The sequence below is a fragment of the Balaenoptera acutorostrata genome, chromosome 14, assembly GCF_949987535.1.
Source record: "Balaenoptera acutorostrata chromosome 14, mBalAcu1.1, whole genome shotgun sequence".
Taxonomy (NCBI): domain Eukaryota; kingdom Metazoa; phylum Chordata; class Mammalia; order Artiodactyla; family Balaenopteridae; genus Balaenoptera; species Balaenoptera acutorostrata.
Genome location: NC_080077.1, coordinates 38,964,005 through 38,989,788, shown reverse-complemented (window position 1 = coordinate 38,989,788; position 25,784 = coordinate 38,964,005). Strand labels below are relative to the sequence as shown.

At 36.8% G+C, this 25,784-nt stretch overlaps 1 protein-coding gene across 4 annotated transcripts in view; it reads left to right on the top strand.

Moving 5' to 3' along the window:
• The window catches only part of NKAIN2 (sodium/potassium transporting ATPase interacting 2), a 994,258-nt gene that overhangs the window by 40,839 nt on the left and 927,635 nt on the right, over positions 1-25,784 (top strand). For 3 of the 4 annotated variants that reach the window (XR_009005207.1, XM_057527951.1, XM_057527952.1), the window contains exon 2: positions 6,136-6,183. The exons of the other annotated variant lie outside the window; for it this stretch is intronic. Coding sequence is in view for 2 of the 3 variants with exons in the window: in XM_057527951.1 (XP_057383934.1) it covers positions 6,136-6,183 (48 nt within the window). In the remaining variant the exon portion in view is untranslated. The remainder of the gene's footprint in view (positions 1-6,135; positions 6,184-25,784) is intronic. 4 annotated transcript variants of the gene reach the window in all.

Here is a 25,784-nt window from a genome sequence, read left to right as displayed (position 1 = left end):
TGATTGAAGGTTAGGTAGTCATAAGGCACAGATATCTTAGTTAATGATTTTAATGCTTTTCTAAGTATGGGAAGATGTACGAAATTGAGTTCATAAAATTTTATCCTGAGAATATTTAGCTATCTGAACGCCTGTTCTGCCAGTTTTCCTAGAGCCTCATTCCTGATCTCTGTCCTGAATTCTTTTCCGGGTATGTTGAAGGTCAGTGACTACAATGGCTAGCGACTCAGTCCTTAAGGAAAAGGGTGGCAAGTGACATTCTTTAGTTGGCATCTGTAAAGTTAGGAAACCTCTTGTTCATGGTACTCATAGGGAACTGGGCCTGAACCTGTTTCTTTTACTTAAGACATTTCGTGGACTGTTGTAAAATTCTTAGGCAACTGATAGTTTGTTTATATCAAGATAGTTTGTATAATAGTTTGGAAGGAATAAGGAAGAAAAGAAATGTCAATATATGTTATATGTAGCTTCATTCGAACTGGAAAACTGAAATAATGATATTCCATTTAAAATTCATTAACTAATTGCACTGATTTCTCCCTGTATTCAGTTTTATTCAATTAGTTGCTATTATTGTTGAATCCTAAAATAAAAATGGAGAGGCATTTAAATTTTCACCCTCCCATGTTTGTTAATCAAACTGACCAATTTATTCATGCTTAGGTTTTCTGCCTAAGTACTTACTTTTGGTACATAGTTCTTAAAGCATCCTATTCATAGTTGTTACTTTTTTAATAAATAGAAGATGAGATTAATCTATCTCCAGCCTACCTATCTGCCTTTCTATCCATCCCAAGAGAGGTTGGCACTTATGTCCTTGGGTGTGCTTTCTGCTCATGGCAAAAGTAACTTCTTTTTTGTTCTTTTTCATAGCTATTTTCTCTAGTACATAAGACAAAGTAAATGTGGTTTACTCTTCAATTTTGGAAGGGGCTCTTTATGTGTAAGTGTAGACATCATATTGCATAAATGAGTGTATTCTTTATTTTGTGGTTATGACCTCATAGCCAATTTTTAGGTTTGACTTAAATGGAAAGAATGTAGTCCCTATAAGACAAGTGATTTGTCTCCTGCAACTATTGTCTAGAGTTCTGTGGAAATTCTATATCTCTTGAAGTGTTATTTTATTATAATTCATTTTTCCGCCCAAGCTACCGAAGGTTCCCATATGGGGTTCCCTCTGAGGTGCATAATTACGAATTTGGAGGAGGAAAAATAATTTTCCCTCTACCCTTCTAGGTTCTTGGCTAAGACATCCCCTGTAATAAAAGACAGACTAACAGGAGAAAAACAAACACAAGGTTAGGAACATGTATGTGTTCGTATTCATGGGAGATAGGAAAACTTCCCAAATGGTCCAAGCCACTACCTTAAATGCCATCTCCAGCTAAAGACAAAAGAAAGACGTTGGGTGGGGGCAAACAGTTAGGGAAGTTTTTTAGGCAAAGCACAGTAAACAAGGGTATGGTTGTTATGCAGATTTAAGTCAATGCCTTCTCCATTAATAAGAGTTTCTAGGGACTTAGTCATCCTTTTCTTCCAGGTACAGAGAGGGAGACACCCTTACAAATAGAGATTCCCCTTATAACTGCAAATGTCTCTTACAGAAGGTTAACTTCTACACAGTTTTCAGAGCTTCTCCTGTGTCTGCTGTTTCTTAAAAATACCCAACTCTCCAAAATTAAAGAGGCATATTTTGGGGTCGTATATTTTGCTCCCTTTCAGCAAACACTCTGTGGTTTTTCTTCACCCTGAATCTCTGTTGTGAATTGTGTTTATTTATACACATTGAACCATATACTCATCTGTAAAATATTGATAAAAATATGTGTCCTCCCTATTTCTACTATATTATTGGAAGAATCAAAATAAAATTATATATGATAACAAATAACATAAATATCCATGAGTTCATATTAATAAATGGTTGAATAAAAAAATGAATGGGGTGAAGATATAATTCTTCTTACAGAAAAATGTCATATGAGATATATAGGTTCTCCCCATTCTGGAATGTGAAGCTTAATTCCCTCCCTGTGAGTGTAGGCTGGACACAGTGACTCGTTTGTAAAAGAGAAAAGTATGGAAAGAGAAAAACAGTAAATTTACAGTAGAGAAATTTCTATTGTAAATGTAGAGGTTCTCGGTATGTTAAGATCACATGCCCCCTGATATGATGTGATGGGAAAGACAATTCACCTCTATGGTATTCTTCCCCTAAACTTGTAACTCCAGTCTAATCATGGGGAAAACATTAGGCAAATTCAAACTGAGGAACTTCAAAATACCTGACCAGCAGTCTTTGAAACTGCCAAGTTTATGAAAAACAAGGTAAGACAAGAAACTTACAGGTTGAAATGAAACTAAGACACAGTGACTAAATGTGATGGGGTATTCTGACTTAAAACTTGGAACAGAATAAAGCACATTAGTGGAAAAACTGGTGAAATATGAATTAAGTCTTTAGTTAATAGCATCGTTCGTTTAGTTAGTAACATTGTACTAATGTTAATTTCTTGGTTTTGACAACTGTACCATCATTACACAAAATATTAACATTAGGGGAAGCTTGGTGAAGGGTGTATAAGAACTTTCATATCTTTGCAACTTTTCTGTAAATCTAAACTTATCCTAAACTAAAAAGTTTATTTAAAAAAATGAGTGCCTTCAAAAACAGACATACGGATCAATGGAACATAATAGAGAGCTCAGAAATAAACCCACACACCTTTGGACAATTATCTTCAACAAAGGAGGCAAGAATATACAATGGGAAAAAGACAGTCTCTTCAGCAAGTGGTGCTGGGAAAGTTGGACAGCCGTGTGTAAATCAGTGAAGCTAGAATATACCCTTACACCATACACAAAAATAAACTCAAAATGGCTTAAAGACTTAAATATAAGACAAGACACCATAAAACTCCTGAAAGAGAAATAGGCAAAACATTCTCTGATAATCATACCAATGTTTTCTTAGGTCAGTCTTCCAAGGCAATAGAAATAAAAACAAAAATAAACAAATGGGACCTAATCAAACATAAGCTTTTGCACAGCAAAGGAAACCATAAACAAAATGGAAAGACATCCTACAGATGATGCGACCAACAAGTGCTTAATTTCCAAAATATACAAACAGCACCTACAATTCAACAACAATAACAACAACAACAAAACCAATCAGAAAATGGGCAGAAGACCTAAATAGACATTTCTTCAAAGAAAGACATACAGATGGCCAGCAGACACATGAAAAGATGCTCATCATTGCTGATTATTTGAGAAATGCCAATCAAAACTACAGAGAGATACCATCTCACACCAGTCAGAATGGCCATTGAAAAGTCTATAAATAGGGCTTCCCTGGTGGCACAGTGGTTGAGAATCTGCCTGTTAATGCAGGGGACATGGGTTCGAGCCCTGGTCTGGGAAGATCCCACATGCTGCGGAGCAACTGGGCCCTTGAGCCACAACTACTGAGCCTGCGTGTCTGGAGCCTGTGCCCTGCAACGGGAGGGGCCGTGATAGTGAAAGGCCCGCGCACCGCAATGAAGAGTGGCCCCCTCCTGCCACAACTAGAGAAAGCCCTCACACGAAATGAAGACCCAACACAGCCAAAATAAATAAATAAAGAAAAAAAAAGTCTATAAATAATAAATGCTGAAGAGGGTGTGGAGAAAAGGGAACCCTCTTACAGTGTTGGTGGAAATGTAAATTGGTGCAGCCACTGTGGAAAACAGTATGGAGGTTCCTCAAAAAAACTAAAAATAGAGTTGCCATATGGCCCAGCAATCCCACTCCTGGGCATATACCCAGACAAAGCTATAATTTGAAAAGATACATGCATCCCTGTGTTCATAGCAGCACTTTTCACAATAGCCAAGACATGGAAGCAACCTAAATATCCATCAACAGATGATGAATAAAGAAGATGTGGTATATATATATATATACAATGGGATATTACTCAGCCATAAAAAAGAATGAAATAATGCCATTTGCAGTCACATGGATGGACCTAGAGATTACCATACTAAGTGAAGTAAGTCAGAAAGACGAATAACATATGATATCAGTTATATGTGGAATATAAAATACAACACAAATGAACATATCCATGAAGCAAAAACACTCACAGACATAGAGAACAGACTTGTGGTTGCCAACGGGGAAGGGGGTGGTGGGGGAAGGAAGGGCTGGGGGTTTGGGATTAACAGATGTAAACTATTATATATAGGATGGATAAACAGCAAGGTCCTACTGTAGAGCACAGGGAACTATATCCAATCTCCTGTAATAAACCATATTGGACAAGAATATGAAAAAGGATATATATGTATAACTGAGTCACTTTGCTATACAGCAGAAATTAACACAAAATTGTGAATCAACTATACTTCAATAAAATTAAAAAAAAAGAGCTCCTTAAGAAACCAGACCATCTGACTCATTTTTCTATCCCCCCAAAAGATGTGCTTTAAAATAATCTTGAGAAGGAAGTGAATAAATACTGACATTAGAATGTGATCTGAGAATATTAAATATTATATTTGAGGTATTGTTATATTTATTCATATTATAAAAGGAATTTATTTTCAGTGTACGTATAGAGAAGAAAATAAAAAGCACCTATATTTTGTTTTACTGTCTAGAAATAACTAGTGTTAACTGTTTACACTTAAAAAAACAGTATGTTTTTGGTATGCGTGATATCTCAACATTTGAGTTACGTTGCACATTTGATTTTATACCTGATTTTTTTTCATTTAGAAATATTGCATCATTACAGTAGTCTTGGGGAAAGTGGTTTTTAATAATGTGTATCTAGACCTGACGTGTCAAAGAGGGTGTCCTATTATTTGCTTCCAGACCTGTTACTCCCACAGCCTCCCATCCCCATTTCTAGGGGATTTTCCCCTTCTAGTTGTTAGACCAAACATTTGGGACTCATCCTTGGCTACTCTGTTTCTCTTCTACCCACACGCAATCCATCAAGAGATCATGTTGGCTCCATCTTCAAAATATATCCAGATTCCAACTGTGTCTCATTTCTTCTGCCACCACTCTGGTCCAAGCCAATTCTCCTCTTGGATGTTTGCTCGATTTCTACGCATGTGACATTTTCAACACTGCAGTCTGATTGATTGTATTATAACAAGAATTTGTGTCTTTCCTCCCTTCAGAATGCTTCATTGGTCTCCCTATCACTCAGAGTTAACACTAAAGTCCTTACTACACTATGACATTTTTCTTTCTGAATTTTTTCCCTGTTTTATTCATTTTAGTGTTACACTTTTTCTTACTCAGGGGAAATCTGAGATAGTTTTCATTACCATTCCACTGTGGAACATTCTGTTCTGTGGAAAGTGATGTGAAAACTCTCTTCCATTATATTCTTTCCAAGTCCTTATGCATGGAAACAGCAGTACTAATTGTGAGACCTTTTGTAGATGGAACTTGGCTTTGATGTGAGAAAGAGGACAAGCTTATTTTAAAAAGTTACATATGCAACTATACCTGGTTAGTAGGATCTTGAGAAGAAGCAAGATTTTGAAGCAATGGCAGATAATAGGAGGAAAAGTTTACCCAGAAAAGATCAGCAAAGTACGTAATGCACTATTCTTAGAAATCAGACACCAAAAATTTCTTTCATGAATGCAACAGTGATTTTTAATTTTCTCTTTTATCTTTGAGAAAAAGAGACCTGGATTAAAGTAATTTGATGTTTTAATAAATGAATAAGGAGAAGCTAAAGTCCTGAAGTCAGCCTTTTTGTTTCTAATATATATGAGAAATTAACTGAAATGATTTTGAATGCTACTTCATAAAATCTCTTCTTTATGAATCTGTATTTTTTAGCTTTTATTACCTCATAAATTCTGAGGGATGATTTATATAATTGAACAGTATCCTTTTCCTTCCATTGTTGAACAAGAAAGCAGGAAGCCATCTTTGATATAAAAGTTATAATTTTATACATCCTCCTGCTGTCTGAATGAAGGAAGTCATTTTTTATTTGAGTTATGTCAAATTTCTGCTCTTAGGAAGGTTTTTTATTTTATTTTCGAAAAAAAGCATACACTATAAAATGCCATTTGATAAGAAATAACTAATATATTTATTTCATTTCCCAAACAGAGTAAAACTAATGTGCCTCAGGCAAAACAGTCTGTCAACAGAGACACGGTAAGCGAACGGCACATGGAGGGATCATGACGTTAAAGCAGTGTTTTTTGTTACAGTCCTGCTCAAGGGGGTTGGGGATCTGGGAATCTTTTTTGAAGGGGTAATTGCCTTTCAAATGCACATTTGAAATCAAGTGTCTTACAAAGGGTGTGAAATTTCACTTTGTGTGCCAGGAAAAGGCAGTTTACCTCCCAAGGTTAGACGAGAGAATTCGTTCTTTCTTCCTTTGCTTGTTTAGAGTTGCTGCTAGCAGTGAGCTTTCTTGGATGTGGAGGAAGCCTCTGTCTCACAACTTAACCTGCAGAATTGCCCCTCATACTTGGCTTTCAGCTCCGTCTGTCTGCCGTGTAGACAGTCTTGCTGAGCTTCACGTCCAGGGAGCAGAGCAGCACGGAAACTGAGGGCAGCAATCATCCTGTCCTGCTTAGGGGGACGGGACTCTGCTTGTCCTACTTGGTCAGCTCAGTAGTAGGCTGGCAGAGCAGAGCACGCCCTCACATCTTAAACTTGCAGGAGGCAAAAGTGTCTTGAAAGGTCATAATGATACTTCCGAACCTGAATATTCAAAAAAAGAAACAAAAATAAAGAGGCCATTTCAAAGTAATTTTTCCCATTTTTAAAATTTATAATCTAAAATTTTCTAGTAATTTAAGAAAAAATATAACGGAGTTGCTTAAAATGCTTTATAAACCCCTTATGTATAAAAGTTCTATTTTTAATTTGACTTGATTTAGAGAACTTCTTCATTTATGAAAATGTTGATAGCAGACAATCTTCAGATGCTTAAATGTGTCTAGAGAGAGTGTGCACATCAATCCTATTTTTTCTGTAGGGTTACACCTAAACAATACAAAATGAGCATACATCTGTTTGTTTTGTTTCTTTTTTTTTACAGTTCTTAGAGTTCATAGTTCCCTTTAATAGGCCAGTCTTTTTTTGCTGACTTTCCAGATTTATTTTCATTTTGGCTGTTAACTGCTCCCCCCAACTCTCAACCTTGCTTTCTTTTTTCTCAGCACTGCTGTTAGCTAATAATTCTAGTTTTAATAACTGACTAGTTTAAAGTATTTCTAGCCCCCTTTTTTATTCACAAGATATTTATTGAGTGCTTATTAACGGAGAGAATATAGAAATGATTATGAAAGATGTTACTATGCTCGAAATGCCACTTTTCAAAATCAGGAGCCTCTTAAAGTTATAAGCAAATTTACTTGGAAAAATGATTCAGACCTCAAGAAAAAAATGCTAAACATAAACCCCTTAAAGATAAATCAACCATTCCAAAACTTCCCTTGTGGTTGGACATGACTAAAAATAAATTGGTCTGTTACATTTTTTTGTTTTTGTTTTCCTTGTTTTCAATTAAATAGATATTTGACAGAATTTTGGATAAAATAATAATGACCGCTAAAACTTTTTTCTTCAGTAGTTTCATTATAACCCATAGAATTCATTAAATATGGCAGGACTGTAATTGTCAAATGTTTCATGTGTATGTGCACATCTAAGCACGTATGTTTGTATATGTTTAATTACTACTATTATACAAAGAGTACTTAGGCAAATGCTGTATTCTTTATATGATTATATGATGTTCTAAAAATATTTACTTTTTTAAACTATGAAAGTTGTATTCATAAAATTTACATATAAATTACATCTCTTGTGCCAAAAAATTATACACACATAGGGAAAAAATGAAACATGCAGTTTTCTCTTTCACTTAGAGATGGATTTTTAAGCTTGCAAAAATGTAAGCAAAAAAACTCACATATTTATACCAAAAGGGATGTTAGATTGAGGGAAAACTTCTAATTGTTTGATGTTTGGTTACAGTTTTATAATATATAAAGCCTGGTTACATTTTTATCATGCCAACTAATTGCTTATATAATTATTATCATTCTCAAAATAGACAAAGGAGTCCTGGATGTCAAACATCTAAAGTGTATTTAAGGTACTTTTCCTGTTTTGAAATACACAGTTTTAGCCTTTTATAGTACTCAGAAAAACAAATGCATTATATAGACTTTTATTGAATATCCAAAATGTATTCTAGTTTTGGGGAAAAAAAGGGGGAAATTTGTGCAATAAGACTTCATTTCATCATTCTGGGATTTGCATGTAGTAGAAAGGAACACCTTCATTAATTTTATTTGGTATTTGAATAATTTATGTACCACTCTTCAGTGTTTCCAGTAGGGCTGTTAGAAAAATATTCAAAGTATATTCTAGATAGGATTTTATAGCTTTATGCAAAAGGGAAATGAATTATTTCTTTTAGACTGTTAGAATTATTACTATTATTTCCATTTTACAATTGGCTGAGGTTGCAGACCCGTAGAACTTCTTCCTTTTGTGTGTTTTAAGTGCAATGGCAAGTCCAGTACACATCCCCAAACTTGGTTACCTTTGGACCTTAGCAGAACTGCTCTTTCACACTTGCACTAAGAAAATTGCCTAGTCTGATAGCAGTGAACAGAGCAGTATATGTATACAAATAGAAGAAGAAGAAAAAGCTTAAATTTCTTTCCTTCTTCCCTCCCTCCTTCCCTCCCTCCCTCCCTCCTTTCCTTCCTCCCTTCCTTCCTTCCTTCCTTCCTACCATATCTTTGGGAACTTTAACACAGCACTCTCAGTGGGACCCATTTGCAGGTAAGATCATCTCATAACAAGGTACTTTAGATATTCTTAATTAAACTGTCCTGGATGGAGTCCAAAATAAACTGGCTTAATACCAAACTCACTGTATAGTGAATGTTGTGAAAGTGAGATGTCAGAGTATAGTGTATGCTTTTTTAAGGCATAATAATTAAATATGGGTAAATAAGGCTGAAGGGAGTGACCTATTTTACAGTGCTATATATTATAGCTCCTTTGGAAACCAAGCAAGCCTCTGCCCTTATCACTGCAAGGAAGAATTCAGTTATGATGGTAATTCACACCTCAATAACTTTCTTTTATGGCATCCATCCATCATCAACAGTAAGGCTGTACGCAGTCTGAGGAGGATTCCCGGATGTGACATTCTGGGAAGGCTCACGTCTCCTGAAGACAGTAATGCAGCCAAGAGCCAGAGGACCCACTTCACTTCAGCAACTGCTGAGACAGTCCTAAATAACCCTCAACACCCAGGCTGCTGAGGACTTTTAGAACTTTTCGATCATTTTCATCAGCAAAAGGAAAAACAGCAGAGCTAACAGTAGGAATACCCAAGGAATCCTCTATCATCGTTAAGAGCTTGGCTTGAGTTTTCTTAGGTCAGTTATTGCGTAACCTTGTCAGTCATGCATTTTTGGAAGCAGCTATAGCATGACTTTTACAGAATGACAGATGCAGAATGGGTTCAGAAAGCATCGAGAGCTCAGTTTTGTTGGCCGAGAAACTGTTGGATATTCCTCGCAGATAGTGGGCAAATTCCATAGTAGATGAGGTGGGAGTGTCAATTAGCCTGCTGTGATTTTAGGAGTATTTGTCTACTAACATCTGCATCTGTAGCTATCCAGTTTTGCTCTGTTTCCCTACCTCCAAAGTGGTAAAATAATGCTGACAAGACAAACTTTATTTGACTTATTTTGAGATGTTATACAAAAAAATTAATTTTGGTATATGTATTAGTTTGTGTGGGCTGCCATAACAAAACCCAGAAGTGTGGCTTAAACAACAGAATTTATTTCTCACCATTCTAGAGGCTGCAAAGTCCAGGATCAATGTGCCAACTGACCTGGTTCCTGGTGAGTGTTCTTTTCTTGATTTGCAAATACCTCATCACACTGTGTCCTCAGTGGTGGAGAGAGAGCTCTGGTGTATCTTTCTCTTCGTATAAGGGCACTAACCCTTTCAGACTAGGGCCCCACCCCTATGATCTCATTTAACTTGTATCACCTCCTCAGGGGCCCTACTGTTACCGAACCAGATTTGTTTGCCTGACACACAGCAAGCCAAATGCTGAGACACTGAGGTTTACAGGAGACAAAGGGTTTATTCATGAGGTTGGCAAGTGAGGAGAGGGGAGAACTAATATCAGATCTGCTTCCCTGTTTGTGAGGGGCTTGAGATATTTATGGGATAAAGAAGCAGGGTGGGCTTAGGTGTGGGGAAAGGTGAATGGAAGTAGGGAAAAGGTGAAGTCACTGGTGTTCTGTTTAGGCATATCTGAGTTAAATGCTTCTTCACGGGATGCATGTTAAAAAACGGAGGCTCTTTTGCATGATCTGCGAGGGTAAGGTTTTTGGCCCTCTGGCATCTGAAAGGTCATTTATCAGACACAGGCCCCGTTTTAGGGTTGGTGGTCCCAAACAGTCTTAGCTGGCTTGAACTGGACAGGGATCAACTCCAAATTCCTGGAAAACAACATAAGCCTCCCATTACTATAGTGACTCTTTTGTCAGAGACATTATCTGTAGGGGTTGTTAAGGAGTCAAGAAAATAAGGTGAACTTGGTCAGTGAAGGCAAGTTACAAGTGGAGGAGTTTTTAACAAGTTGTTCTGTGTGACAAGCTCAAGAATTTCTGTTAGTCACCAGTTTCTGTTAACCCTCTCGGGCACAGTTTTAGGGTTTTTTAACCCAGTGGAGCACAGGTTCACTATCTCCAAATACAACCATACTGAAAGTTCGGGATTCAACATATGAATTTTGGGGAGACACAAACTTTCATTCCATAACAGTGTATAACAGTGTATAAACAATTAGGTTAATATATTCTTTTGAACTTCCTGGGAACTTAACCACTTCTGAATCTGGATGTCTTTGGCAATGATGACTGATTTAATTCTCTTCACAGTTGTCCTCTAAATTTAACCTCCACTTAGAGTATTAGCTGTGCTCCATGCTAGAGTATCATCCTTGTTCAGAAACTAGGGACATCTGAGGGCCCTTATGTCATTAGTTTAGTGAGTTCTGAAGTCTGTGTGTCTGGAGTTTTTCCTCTAAATTTCTACTGGGGCTCTAGCAATGAGCCTCCTTCCTCTTGTCTGGTCTAGTCCTGTATCCCAGACCTACTAACTAGGTCCTGGTCTTGTGTACCCAGTGACACAATCCATGGCTTGGTTTGCTGGTTTCTTGGGACACAAGTGGTTTTTTTGTTTGTTTGTTTTACTTCTTTATTCAGGTATCAAATACTTCATTGTTATTTTGTTGTCCAGTCACTGTGCTTGGGAGAAGAACCACAACTGTGAATAAGAAATTCAGGTTTTTATCCTCAGTATATCTCCTGTGATGTAACACTAATATCTTATCTGCCTGAACTGTGAGCCAACTAGGTATTTTGTTTTTCTGGTTACTATCTGCTATGGAATAGACCTAAATAAATAGGCAATTTCAATATAGTATGCTAAATGTTAAAATGAGAAGGGGGTTACAGGATGATATAACAAAATACTAGGATAGCCACATTTGCCTTGGAGACTTGGGCAAAGCTTCTTGGACAAACTGATAGTTATTTTAAGTCTTGAAGAAGTGTTAGCTAAAGAGCTGGGAGGAGAGGGATTTGGGCAGAAGGAACCGGATATACTGGGCATATTGAAGAACTAAATGTCTGGCTATAGCACAGGTTATGAGGGAGGAGTTAGTTCTACCTGATTTTCACTAATATCTTCTAGTTATTGGAATTTGGATTTTGCATCCCCATTTTTATAGGTTTGTTTCTCTCCATTGTCTGCATCTCCTGCCAAAATCCCCTTTAGATGCTGGTCTCTACCAAATCTCTATTACACGCCTCCCCTTAACCATGTAGCTAACGTATATATATGTGTGTGTGTGTGTGTGTGTGTGTGTGTGTGTGTTTTCTGAACAGGTGAAATGACTTTCAGGCTCTGCAGGCTTAGATTAGTACAAAGGGGATGTATAGGAGAGAGGGGGCAGGGCTTAATCATACCACATGGACATATATGTGCTTGATCATGAATGGCATTATCTGGAGAAAGTAACCAATCTAGAGTTGATGGCCAAGCTTACATATTTATTCATATCACACTAGCAGCATAGAATTTTCATACTGGAAGGAAACTAAGAGGTGATCTGTTCCCAACCTTGCTGTGCAAGTCTAACAGATTGGATAATTTCTAAGGTACCATTTTGAGTCCCTTTTATATCATCATATGGCTTCCATATTTATACAATGTTAGAGTTATACTCTTCATCAAGAATTATTTCCAATTTAGAAACATTTGAGGAGATATTTGCTATTGTAGGCAGGCCTGTGGCTAAATCTCAACAAGTGAAACTGAACTAGATTACTTAGTTTGAGCGGCAGAGGGAATATCGAACGAAAGAATTAAACATTACCCAAGAAGAAATCTGTGTTAAGATGTTAATTGGAAGACATCTTTAAATCCCAATTCAATAGATACCTTTTGATTTTTTGAGGGGTCATTTTAGGCTTTTGAGACAAATAGATGTTGAAGTGGAATATTCTGATTATAGGTTTGTATTCTTGGAGTATAATCAATATATGTACTTTATTTTTCTTTGCTGATAGCTTGCTACATTTCTGAATTGGGTGTGAATACAAATACTATCAAATGTGTATCTTCTATGACATGAAACAATTCAATAATATAAAGAATTCAATCTGTGATAGTTTTTAAAAAAGGCATGTGATTCAAATAGCTTAAAAGTCTTTTGACAGAAATAAAATGTAATAACTTTCAAACATTTCATAAGTAGACATGCAGTCATCAAAAAGAATAATATAAAAGTGACATGAGAAGTAGATTTAACAGTTTTTTTGCTTTATGTGATGTATTTTCTTTTTACACTTATGCCAAATACTATATTATTTATCTCAAGTGAATTGCATATTTTGTATTTCTCATTTTCTTGATTTTTATTATATACCTCATACTTCCGTTAGTTATAGAGAAGAGGCCATATCAGTGATGATAAAAGGTTCTAAATAAAAAGATGAGTTTGACAAAGTTATGTAAAATTTTGGTTTCTATTATTCAGCTTATATTTAAACCTTTTTTTTTTCTTTTTTCTTTTCTCTTCAGCCTCTTCAAATACTCTTCATTCGTCTTCCATGAAAGCTCTCTGACTCATGCTAATCTCTCTCTTCTTTGAATTCTGGACACTCTAGTTTTATAACTATGGTTTTGGAAGCTTACATTTTTACTTGAGTGTTTTATACGCATCTTATTTTTGTAACTAGAAGCGGACTATCTTTTGTTTTGCCCTATTAATGTGCTGCACTTGGAGCAGAACTCAACATGTTATGCTGAATTGGAATTACGCTTTTTCAACCCTGTCATTTCTAGGTGCATGTAAACCTAGACGTGATGGAAAAGTCTGTGAAACTGGCTAGAATGAATGGTTTTCCTTGCTAACTTAGTTTCTCATAGGCTAAAGATATCACCCTCCTCCTGCCAACCCAACTAGGGTAGTGTGTTTGCATCGTTGCTTAAAAAAATGAGCCCAATACTTACTTCTCCTCTGATGAGAACATAGGGCCAAGTAAGGGAGAGATGTATGTAGCTATGTGCTGTTTTTATTTAAATACTCTAGCCCATGGGCTTTTCTTGAAATTGTCTAGTCTAACTTGTAGACATCTGTTGCATAGACTTCTAATCCTTTGTGATCTGTGTTTTGCCTTTTAGAGGTGATATTATCTCTGTTGTGATGACATAAGTGATTGGATGCTAATAGGAATAAAAAACATTTTTTAAAATTAATTAATTAATTAAATTTTGGCTACGTTGGGTCTGTGTTGCTGCGTGCAGGCCTTTTTCTAGTTGCGGCGAGCGGGGGCTACTCTTTGTTGTGGTGCACGGGCTTCTCATTGTGGTGGCTTCTCTTGTTGTGGAGCACGGGCTCTAGGCATGTGGACTTCAGTAGCTGTGGCTCGCGGGCTCTACAGCACAGGCTCAGTAGTTGTGGTGCACGGGCTTAGTTGCTCCGCGGCATGTGGGATCTTCCTGGACCAGGGCTCGAACCCATGTCTCCTGCATTGGCAGGCAGATTCTTAACCACTGTGCCACCAGGGAAGTCCCCCTAAACGTTTTTTATATCAACATTGCATCAAGGAAAATTAGGTTCATACAGGTTATGAGAGCAGTAAATTCTTCAGAAAAAAGGAGCAAGCAGTATTTGCACATGGACTCCTTGTCATTACAATATTCTTCAAACGCAGGCTTCCTGGGGAGGTTGCTAATGGAAAATACTGTTGGAAATCTCTTTCCTAGAGGTTTTCCCATCCCATTAACACACACACACACACACACACACACACACACACACACACACACACCTATCTCTTGATTATTCTTTCTTTCACAAATATCTAGTGAGTGCCCTCTCTGTGCCAGGCACTCTTTGCCTTGTATCCTTGGAGATGGGGATCCAAGGATGAATGTGTCCTTATGGGTCATTCAGTCTAGCACTGTGTAGGATGGTTAAGAACCGAAGGAAATTGTTGCCTAGGCACAAATGTTTTACCTCAGCGTTCTAGACCATGACTGAAAGGCTAGTAACTCCCAAATGTGCTTGCATCTCTTTCTAAATCAGCCTGGGTCACCATTATCAATGCATGTGTATCTACCATAGTAAAAGTATTTGCTTAATAAACATGTATAAGAGGAAGCATATTCTATAGTCTTTGAAGGCATTTTATCATAAGCTGACTTGGGAGAATTCTTAATATATTCATGCCAATTTGCTGAAAGATGGTAGAAAGGGATTGAATCTTACAATAGTAATGATTTTCTTCTCCGTAGCTCATATTAAAATATTTCAGCCAAGCAAAACAAAAAATTAATATACACAAGTAGTTGCACTATTCAACAAAGGGATCTGAAGGGTGTTATCATTATTAATATATTTAAAAGACTTAATTTTTAGAGCAATTTTAGGTTCACAGCAAAATTGAGAGGAAGGTACAGAGATTTCCCATATACACTCTGCCCCATTCATACATAGCTTCTCCTATTGTCAACATCTCCCACCACTGTGGTATATTTGTTGCAATCGATGAACCTACATTGATACATCATAATCACCTGAAGTCCATAGTTTCCATTAGGGTTCATTCTTGCTGTTATGTATTCTATGGCTTAGGACATAATGACCTATATCCATCATTATAGTATTATACAGAGTAATTTCACTGTTCTAAAAATACTCTGTTCTCTGCCTATTCATTCTTCCCTCCCTGCCAGGATGTTATGTTTTGATGCATCAAACCAAGTGGCATGTTCCTTTGTAGATGCAACTCTGTGCCTGGAAGTAGAAGTTGTGTCCTGGTTCTACTACTTATTATTATAAGACCTTGAGTATATCACATAAAGTTTCTTAGTATTTGTTTCCTCTTCTTTAGAATGATTAAAATAATTTTATTTTTGTCTCACAGAGATGATATTTGTGAGGATAATTTATAAACTGACAGGAATTTTACATATGTATTATTGTATTTATCTGTTGGACCAACTGTCACCCAAAATTCTCAATTTTCATATTAAAATTTATATATCTAAAAATCAGACCTCTCAGTCTAAACTGGTGGTTCTCTACACTGGACACATTAAGAACCACCTGAAGAGCTTTAAAAAAAATACCATTGCCGAGGTGATTGGGATGGGATGGAGCCTAGGAGTCTTTTTTTTTTTTTTTTTTTTAAAAGCTCCCACATGATTCCATGCTGCAGTCTGGGTGAGAATTGCTGGTTTCAGTGTCAAGTCCTTCAAACATGAGGACCTTTATAAATGGTCAGGAAGCAACATTCTAGTGCCTAGAGCAATGAACTCCATCTGTAGCCAAGAAATAAATAGCAAGTATTCATTAAAAAGCCATTATAACCGTGGGTACTGTTAGACTAAGGTGGAAATACTGCCTCAAAGTGTATGACACTGTGGTTATGAAACTATACTCATCAATGCCTGGAACTATCTTACTATTATCTGTGGCTAAAAGATGAAAGATGCTTTAGGAACTTTAGACAGATGCTCCTGTACTGGAGGATATAGCTTGGATTGTCAGATAGCCACGCACAACAATGGGATACTAAGGAAGAAGAGACAAGGAATCTACAGACTAATGCCAAGTTCTGTATGACTTTAAAGTGTGCATGTATCCTATTTAAGGACTGGGGATAATTTGACTGGGACCAGGGGTGTGTGTTTACTCTCAGAGTGTACCCCCACTTCAGAAGAGATATAGTTCTGGAGAGTCAACCATGCTCTTCAATATACTTTATACCAGCATCCACGTTTGGAGAGAAAGGAGTGTAAAGCACAGCATCTCTGCTAATTTTGAAGAGGTCCCACTTATATTACATTCATAATGAACAGAAAAGCTCTAGGACTTAGTGATATTTCTACTGAATAATTCAAGTTAAACTTTTAAAGTCATATGACATGGCCTGTCTTACTTAAAACCTTCCAATAATTTCTCATCTTCTATCAAATAAGTTACAAGCTCATTTTCTTGACACTCAAGGGCTTCTGAGAGTTTGACAACTTGATTTCCCTTTACTTTGCTGTACTTGTTCAATGAGTCCTATCATTTTGCTTAACTTTTAGGAAAACTATCATTCGTCTCTGTATCATTTTCAATCACCCTTAGTGATAATAGAAATAGTCCTGTTAATAGCTGCCTGCCTCCATAGGCTGTCCCTGAAATGGGTTTCGTGTGAAAGTGATGTATTAGGAGGTATTTCTGGAGAAAAATCAGTTGCAGGGTGGGGAAGTAGACATGGAATGGAAGGAAGACAAACAAGGATGAGACTTCTAGGAAAATCCCACGGGGTGGGGGTAACATGACTCAGTTTTGCAGGAGAGCTCTTGAGACAGTGTGAGGCACACCATGGAGTTGTCCCAACTAGGAGGCAAGGAGAGTGGAGTGTTTATGTTTCCATCCCTCTACTCATTGGCTAAGGGCTGAGGCTAGGAAGGTAGCACCAACTCTCTGGTGGTTAGCACTCTCCATGGGTGTAGTCAAAGTAGTTCTGGCAGCTCTGGGGGCAGCCTTCCAACAAGAAGCTACAGATGCTGATGTTGGGGATGAGAGTGCATTGGAGCTCGTGTGCAGAAAGCTGGTAAAGGGATCCAAGGGGATATGAACAGGGGTGCCATATTCTTTTAACTTCTGTGTTAAATTATTTCTTGGATTAACTTCTTAGAAGTTACTTGAAAGCAAATATGTTATGTCATTTCTTTTCTATCACTAACCCCTGCAACACCTTATCCAAACTATTCAAAAGAGTGCCTTTAACAATATTTATTCAGTGATTGAATGAATGAGTCAGGGTTTATTTTTTTCTTTTTTCTCTTTCTTCAAGTGCTTCTTTATATCACTGCTGTGCCTGTATATCAAGTTGCAGAATATATGGACTGGGAATGCTATTGGATGTGATCAGAACTCTCTCATGGTACTCATTACAGAACACCCTCCTCCTGGGCTCAGTCAAACATCAAGGATGGCAGGAATCCAGATTAGCTGTAATTTAAGGAGCTGACTTGAGATGTCTGAAGGTAAAAAGGACTAAATCACATTTCCCTACGTAACTGGGAAGGATCAGAAGACAGCTGCTGTTACCAGCACTTGCAAGTTGCCAATTTTTTTTTTTTCTGAGCTAAGGGCCAGTGGTGGTCCTACAAGTTAATGTCAGCAACAGAGACCAGGATTTTGAATTGAGACAGTGAGTAATCAAAGGATATTGTACCCATGCTCATTGTGAGAAATAGCCTTTTCACTGCTTAGTTGCTCTAACTCCTTGCGTGAACCACACCCATTGTATTTTAGTAGAAGCTCCTCTTTCCAAGAGTCCATCACAAAGACAAATATTTCTAGTCTCTTCCAGGACTTTACTATCCATACACATTGTCATGGAAACCCCTTTAAGGAATTTTGGGTATGTAGAGTAGATGTGGCGCTCCAAATAAATTTTTGGAGGCAAGAAAGGAACAAGTCAAATGTGTGCTGTTAACAGCATTAATTAAATACAAAAAAAAGTTGCCACAACTTTTGGAGACTTAGAATGATAACACCAGACATTCTATAGATCAGTATCATCATCATCATGTTGAATATCATCATTGATCTACCCAAAATAAACACCATTCATAGCCCACATTTTCATATACTATGCACCACACAGCATAATAAATAAAATTACGTATTTTAATGTGGATGACACATTTTTTTGATCAGTTTCCTACAACTGATTAGTCTTACATTGAGGGGAAAAAAAAAAAGATTTCTACTGTGACAGTGAGAATGTAATCATTACCCCCGTGAAGAAAAATCTAATTTCACCTTAGGCTTACTCACCATGTGGGTATATGCCAAAGTTTACTAAAACACAATGCCCTTTTTATACATAATTCACAAATCTACAGTAGAAAACCTCAATGCTATCTTCAGCCTGCATGCAAAGGACATAGTAGAAAAAAAAATTCTGAGTAAGAATTGCTCAATATTTCTCAAGTGCAATGGTCACTAAAAAAGAGAAAACCTATAGGAAATGTAATATTAATAAAAAGGAAAGCAGAGAATTAGACCTGACATTCCATTCATTCATTCCACAGACATATATTATGCTATAATGAAATCTTGGTTATTGCATTATCAGATAAACAGAAACAAAGCACTATGTTAGAAACACTAGCCTTTTCATTGTATTTACGAAAACATAAGGAAAAAAATAAATATGAGTGACCCTCAAGTACTTGGAATAATGACAAAAAGGAGAATATTCAGCAGAGAAAATCAGACTTGTATAATAATGCATTTATGTGATTCCTAATGTTTATCTGCAGTTTACCTTTGGATGGCATTGTAAAGGAGAATTTTCCTTTTCTTATTTTTCTCTTAGAGCAGGATAAGGGGTTTAAAGGTGAACCATGAGGGAAATTTAATTTCAAAGATGTATGGGAATCAATGCTTTCAAAACAAAATTTGAAATATACTTCGCCATGCTTTTTTATGCTGTACAAAATCCATCATTTATAAAGCTACTGATTTTGACAGTGCCTCTCTGCAACACAGGACATAACGCAGAGCAATCAAAAGGCATTTTAATTTTTAAAATGTTCTCATCTGCTTTTCCATTGCCTTTGGTATCTTATACAATTTTAGAACACATGCTGCATGCCAAGTTGTCTGGCTTTATCTTCTCTACAGAGGAAAAATGTCACGACAGCAGTGTTGACTGTTTGCTGGAAATGGAGATTTTCCATGGATCAGACTTATTATGGATATCAAAATATTAACAATGATAATTATTAGTTAACAGTAATTGCTACATTTAAGTACTTTTTATATGCCAGGCAGTGTGCCAGATGCTTTACATATATTATCACATTTTATCTTCAAAGCAGCCTTGCAAAGCAGTCATCACTATACACATTTTACAGATCAGAAAAGTGAGATGCAAGAGTGGGCAAGTAATTTGTGCAAGGCCTGTGATCTTAATGGTGAACAACTGAAGGACCAAGCACCAGGGGGGCGCTCCATAGTCTGGACAGGGTGTGTGATTTCCTGAGCTTTTCTTGGATGGAATCAGAAGGTCATTAAGTTAATGAGATCTTCAAGCCTTTCCTAGAAAGATTCTGAACACTGAGACAGATCTAAAGTAGGTTGGTCTTCTGGGCATTTCCTTGACTGGGACAGGACCCCAGTGACTATTCCTGTTTTCATCCTGGCCTGGACCTGTCACTGAAACAGACACATTCTCTTTACTGTCTTTGGAGCAGCATTCATACCTCTCTTTTGTCCAGAATGTGACTGCAGTCTAAAATCCAAATCAGTCAGACAGAGCTGAGTTTGGGAAGTGGTAAAGTAAAATATTATGTAAAGAAATAGTATAAACATATCCCTTTACATAAGCACATTTAATATCTTAAGCAAAATTTGCGTTGTCTGAAATCCATATTACTCATTGCCATAGGTTTTCAACTTACTGCATTTATGAATTTTCCTAATAGAATCTCATCTCTAATTTTGATGAGTTAAAATATTGTGAACAAATATTATTGCCCTTCTATCGCAATACATATGGCTGAGGCAAAGTCAGGGAAAAATATTCTTGGATGTTTTAAGTCTGACATTTAGAAACTGGGTGGCACATAAAAAATACTGCCAAGGTGACATCATATTTCCTACTGATTCTGGAAACCGATTGAAATAGCAAACATTTAAATTCATGTTTTTATATGAATGTCATTGGAGAGGGCTTTGACTGTTACAAATTGATCTGGAAGTGATGGGTGAAAAATGATATTTTCTAGCATCCTTTCTTTGTGTTTGGCGGTCTCCACACTTCTCAGAGCACCATATTTGCCACTTGTCCTTGTCAGACTTATAGACCAGCCAGAGTTACTACCATTCCGTGTCAGCCACCCTTACTGTGCTGCACGTGCCAATTCTGAGGATGATGGAAATGAGATAGATATGCTGGTGTTTTTGCATTAAGGAGGCAGTTCCTGAGTGACAAGGCTATTTGTGTACCAGGTGCATAAATATTGCCTGATGATGTCTGAGTTCACATGGATTACACCTTAGAAAACTTGGATAAGTGCCAGAGAATTAATTGCATTGCTTAGACTTATGGTGAATCGATGAAAATGATGGCTATATTTTGAGGAATTTTAGGTTGGCCTTATTAGTTGTACCCTGCAGGGTGTAAATGCATTTTTAACAATTATCAGGGTTATATTGTTTTGAAGTTTTACAATTAAGTGCATTTTTACCCTTCCACAATATGTTTCAGGATTTTATAGTTTCAAGTGACCTATCATTTAAAGGCAACAAATTGGAAATAATGGTTAAAATGTTACCTATATTCTTGATTTCTTTAGATTTCTTCTTTTTCCACTTATCATAATGAGCTGTCAAATTTATATGGCCTGTTTATTTTGGACCTTGAAATAAAACCCCTCCCTTTTTTTCAGGTATGTAAGGCTAATACATGTTTGAGAATTAACTAGAAGTCTCATGATTTTTCTGAAAGCTTTGTTGATCCTATAACCCCAACATTACAGGGATGTTAAAACTGAGGTACAGTCTGGAATATAAAATAAATTTTATTTTTGTCTTCACCTTCAGTTTCGCAGCACGTATAGTCTAAATTTGTGGTTATCTGGTTGTCGCGTATCCCTGTTTTAATGAATGGTAGTTAGTAAGATGATGGCCTTTGTGATTATTGTTTGATATCATGAAAATTATTGAAAGTAGCATTCATGTATTAAGTATTTCTCTCTTCATAAATTTTCTCTAAATTATAGCATCTCTGAGAACTTAGGTTGCTTTTTGGAGAAAATGCTAATAAGCAGAATCTTGCCCCAGGGTGCCTGGTTTACAGATTACAACATAGCACAAACCATTTAAGGAGAAATTGTTAATGGATTGGAAGGAATGTGGTGTTTCTCATCAGGTGTTCTCTTGACTCCCTCTGTCTGTATCACCCCTGTGCTTGTTAAGCCTGCAGATTCCTGGCTCCGCTGGCCGCGGTCCTTCAGTTGGGGCTGGACACGTCTACCGTGGAAGCCCCCCGGTGATGAGTGCACTTACGTTTGAGAATAGCTAGTATCTTTCAGTGCCCTCCTTCTCTAATTGAGTAAGTTTTGTCACATTGGCAATATAAATAACTTTGTGATTTCTGGCACCTATAGCGAAAGAAAAAGAAAGAAAAGAGGGAGAGATTGAGGTTCCTCATTTTCCCTTTCTGACCACAATAATTAGATCTAGATTTAATTCTTTATCCTCTTTCTAATGTTTTTATTTCTCCTCTCTGAAGTTTGATACTCTTAATATGTTATTTATTTACTTTTTGTTGGGGGAACATGATGGACTGCTTTAGCAATCTAGGAAAGCTGTGGAACCTCTGTCCAGAAAAATGCCTGTCACATATTCGTATACAATATCAGGGGTTTATGGAACATCTGGAGTTCATCAGTGCCCATAAAATAACAATCCCTACGTCAGGAGGACCTACCTCACTATTAATATAAAACAAGTCTGCGATGTAGAGAGTTATCTTTTTCCATATGTGATCATTGTTGGACAGTGCAGCCAAGGGCTCTTCAATGTGTACATTATTTACTTGTAGTCTATAGTGGTTCCTGAGGAGCTATAAGCTTGTAAAGTTGTAATTATGAAATTAAAAGAAAAAAAACACCTCTACAGTTCTTCAGATAATTCATAATAGCGTTAATGTGTAAATGTAGTTACATTTACTCAATCAGCCATAGAAATTTCAAAAAGTTCTTTTTTTTAAGTTTGCAGAAAGCCTAAAACCAAAGAAAAATTTATATTAAATCAGAGCATATTGTCACATTGACACGGATGTATCTCATAAGATCTTATAATAAATTTTTACATGAGAAGATATTTTTTTCACTTCTTTTGGACAAATACCCAGAAATGGAACTTCTAGATCATATGGTAGTTCTATTTTTAATTTCTTGAGGAATCTTCATATTGTTTTCCATAGCAGCTGCACCATTTTACATCCCCACCAACAGCGAGCAAGGGTTCTAATTTCTTTAGAAGTGTCTAGAAATATCTTTTGGTACATTGCTGCATTCTATTTGCTGATTAAAAAAAAAAAATTTCTGCCTCTCTATTCTCTGACTCTATAAATCAGAGAATTGATTATATATTATATTTACTAGTGTCAGTTTTTGGTATTATATTTGTGCTTGCCTTAAAATTGAGGAATTTTTTTGTATCTTTTGTAGTCTAGATACTTTAAATAATTTTGGAATTGTGTGCTCTTTAAAGGTTGCAATAGAATTCTCTGAAAAAAAAGGACATGTTTTTTATGTTCAAAAATTTATTTAACACAGGACAAAACACACAGTTATCTAGTATAGCTCTTCTGAAGTTTTAACATGCTTGATAACGATGTGTCTTAGGAAAAAAAGACCACACATATCGAAGCACAGAGCTATCAGTTGTATTTATCAGACACACTGCAGGCCAGAAGATCAAAGCTTCTGCTTTCGTAATTTCATTTAACCTCTCCAAAATGTAGTCAGCTGCCCCATATGTCAGTACAATTGTATTTGATGAGTGAGGATGACACAGATTATTGGCCTGACAAGGCTAACCTGCTAAACAAAGGCATAATCAGGTTTATCTGATGACTTGAAAGATAGTGCGAATGTGTTGTTTCTTCTGTCCTTTTGAGAGTGTATTAGGGAGATAGGAAACTGATAAATGATACGTATCCACTCATGGGAAGAAAGGAATTTAAATGTGTTTCCACGTATTATGTACTAAACTGTCCTTTCTAGCATTATCTTTTTAATTTTCTAAACCTATTTTATAAATATGAAAACGGAGGCCAGGGGTATTTAAGCAGAAACATAATTTGCCCAAATACATGGGTACATTTAAAGGAGAGGATTACATGGAGTTACAGAGGAATGCAGGCTAGATCTCATTAAAGCATGAAGTACTGCATTTAAAGCTATGCAGATAGCTCTCTACTTGGTAGAAGAACTTGAGAATCTAAGCTAATGGACTTCAAGTCCGACTTTGTGGATCAAAATAAGACCATATTGGGCCAGTATCGGAAAATAATGAACAATGAGCAGAAAATGAGTTTTACACACTATCGAAGAGGCAGGATTGTGGAGGCAGCTGAGGTCGGTATCAGGAAATTCTGGAAAACAGTGGGTGTTATGCTGGAGGCTTTAATTGAGAACAGGGCTGGGGAAGCAACCCTGGTAATGGGAATGGCTCTGAGGACTCCACGCATTCAGAAAGGTGAACTCATTGTTTTGAAAGACATTTTTTACCCAAAAGATAAGATTTTATCAATATCTCTTTTTAATCATATATATAAAAATGTATATATGTTGTATGGTTATATACGTGTGTTATGTTTGTGAATTTTTTGTTATTATTTTTTTTAGTCACTAGAATGCTAGTTTACTGTTTTAAACAAAGAAATACCACATAGGACATAATAACATGACTTAGTAAGAGTCATTATTGTTGAGTGATGTAAGATATTAAATCACAAATAGAAGCTATGCTTTTGAATCATTGTAAGAGTTAACTGTCACCGTGAACAGAAATATAAATTCCACATGATCAGTACATTCTTTCCATGTAGATAGACCTACATGGGAACCAGATCACAGTTTAAAAAGGTGTGTGATGAGCTGGATGAATCAATGGAGTTGGTCATGATAGAAATGCTCCAGTAGGCCCACTGGGTTCAAAGACACACTATGGCCTTGTAAGTTACAGGACCTCATTTTAAAGAGGAGTCCAATTCAGGACTTGACACATTTCCCCAAATCTTGTCCAGCAGAATTTCTAAGAGTGTGTTGAGAAGGAACAGTTTAGCAAGTGGTTACCCATTTTTTTTGTTGTCCACCCCTATTTCATCTGTAACACTCTCTCATTCATCATTGCCAGGAGAACAGTGATCTGCTAGATGTTTGCCTGTTTTCTTTTGAAAATCATGTTTACTTGCCAAAATGACACCTTTTATTTAGTTAGAGAACAAGGAGTGTCTGATTTATCCTTAGCGCTGCACTGAATGCCCTAGGAGGACATGGTGTCTAGTCCCAAGGATCTCACCCAGCATCAGCATCTCCATGCCCACAAGCACAGGCTGGAGAAAGATCCCTGTGGGTAAAATGATGCATCCGTCTCCCTCTGCAGGTGTTTCTCTAAACTGAAAAATATGCCAGCAGGTATCCAAAAATATATATAACCTCTAGGAAAAGTAAACAGGACTGAGGCTGATTTGATTGAGAATGAACTGCACCAATGTGTTCCAAAAGTTTTAAAGATTAGTGTACATAAAAATCTCTGGTAAACTTCCTGGAGCTTTCCATGTATGAAAAATGATCTTTCTCTCCTGTCTCTCTCTCTCACACACTCTCCTCTCTTTTGTGCTTCTCTTCTTATATAATGTTTCTTTGCCTCTAATTTAATCCAACTTGGTGTTTGCTCCTTGAGGAAGCTAATAGAAATAATAGCTAGCATTTTTGGAATGCTTGCAGTGTGCCAGGCGCATTGCCAGGTGTCTCCCTTAAGTCTCTACTCCTCACCCCAGCACTGCCTAGTGGCTGTTCTTCACAGATGTCTGCTGCTGAGAGTGGTGACTGAGAAGAGGCCAGGTCGATTCACACTGACCAGCTCTCAACCTGTGTTCCTTCCAGATCATGCCATCTCCTGTGCCTATTAAAGTATGTGGGGCCGATGATGATTTCCATATAAGTGCTCAGTTCACAGCTATCACCAAAGCTTCTAAATCTTCTCTCTACTTTCAATAAAAGCTTGTAATAAATAACAACCAGAAGAAGCAAACGTGAATGTAAACTGAAGCCAGAAATGGAATAAGAGCAAGTTCATTTTATTTTAGTGGCATTTCTTAGAGGTGATAAGCACAGTTTTCTAAGTATCTGTTCAGAGTCTGAAATCCTATTGTGTGTGTGTCCAAAGTGAAATCAGTATACAGAGGGCAATCACGTAAAATGTACTGTGTATTTCGGGTTAAAATTCATGATGTGTCATAATGTGAGATGTCTCATTGGTTTATGTCTCTTAGTTTATAACCCTGGTGATACATTCTTGGAAGACATTTGGAAGTGATAAAGTAAAGGCAGATTTTGTCATTTCCTGATAGAAACAATAACTTGGAAGT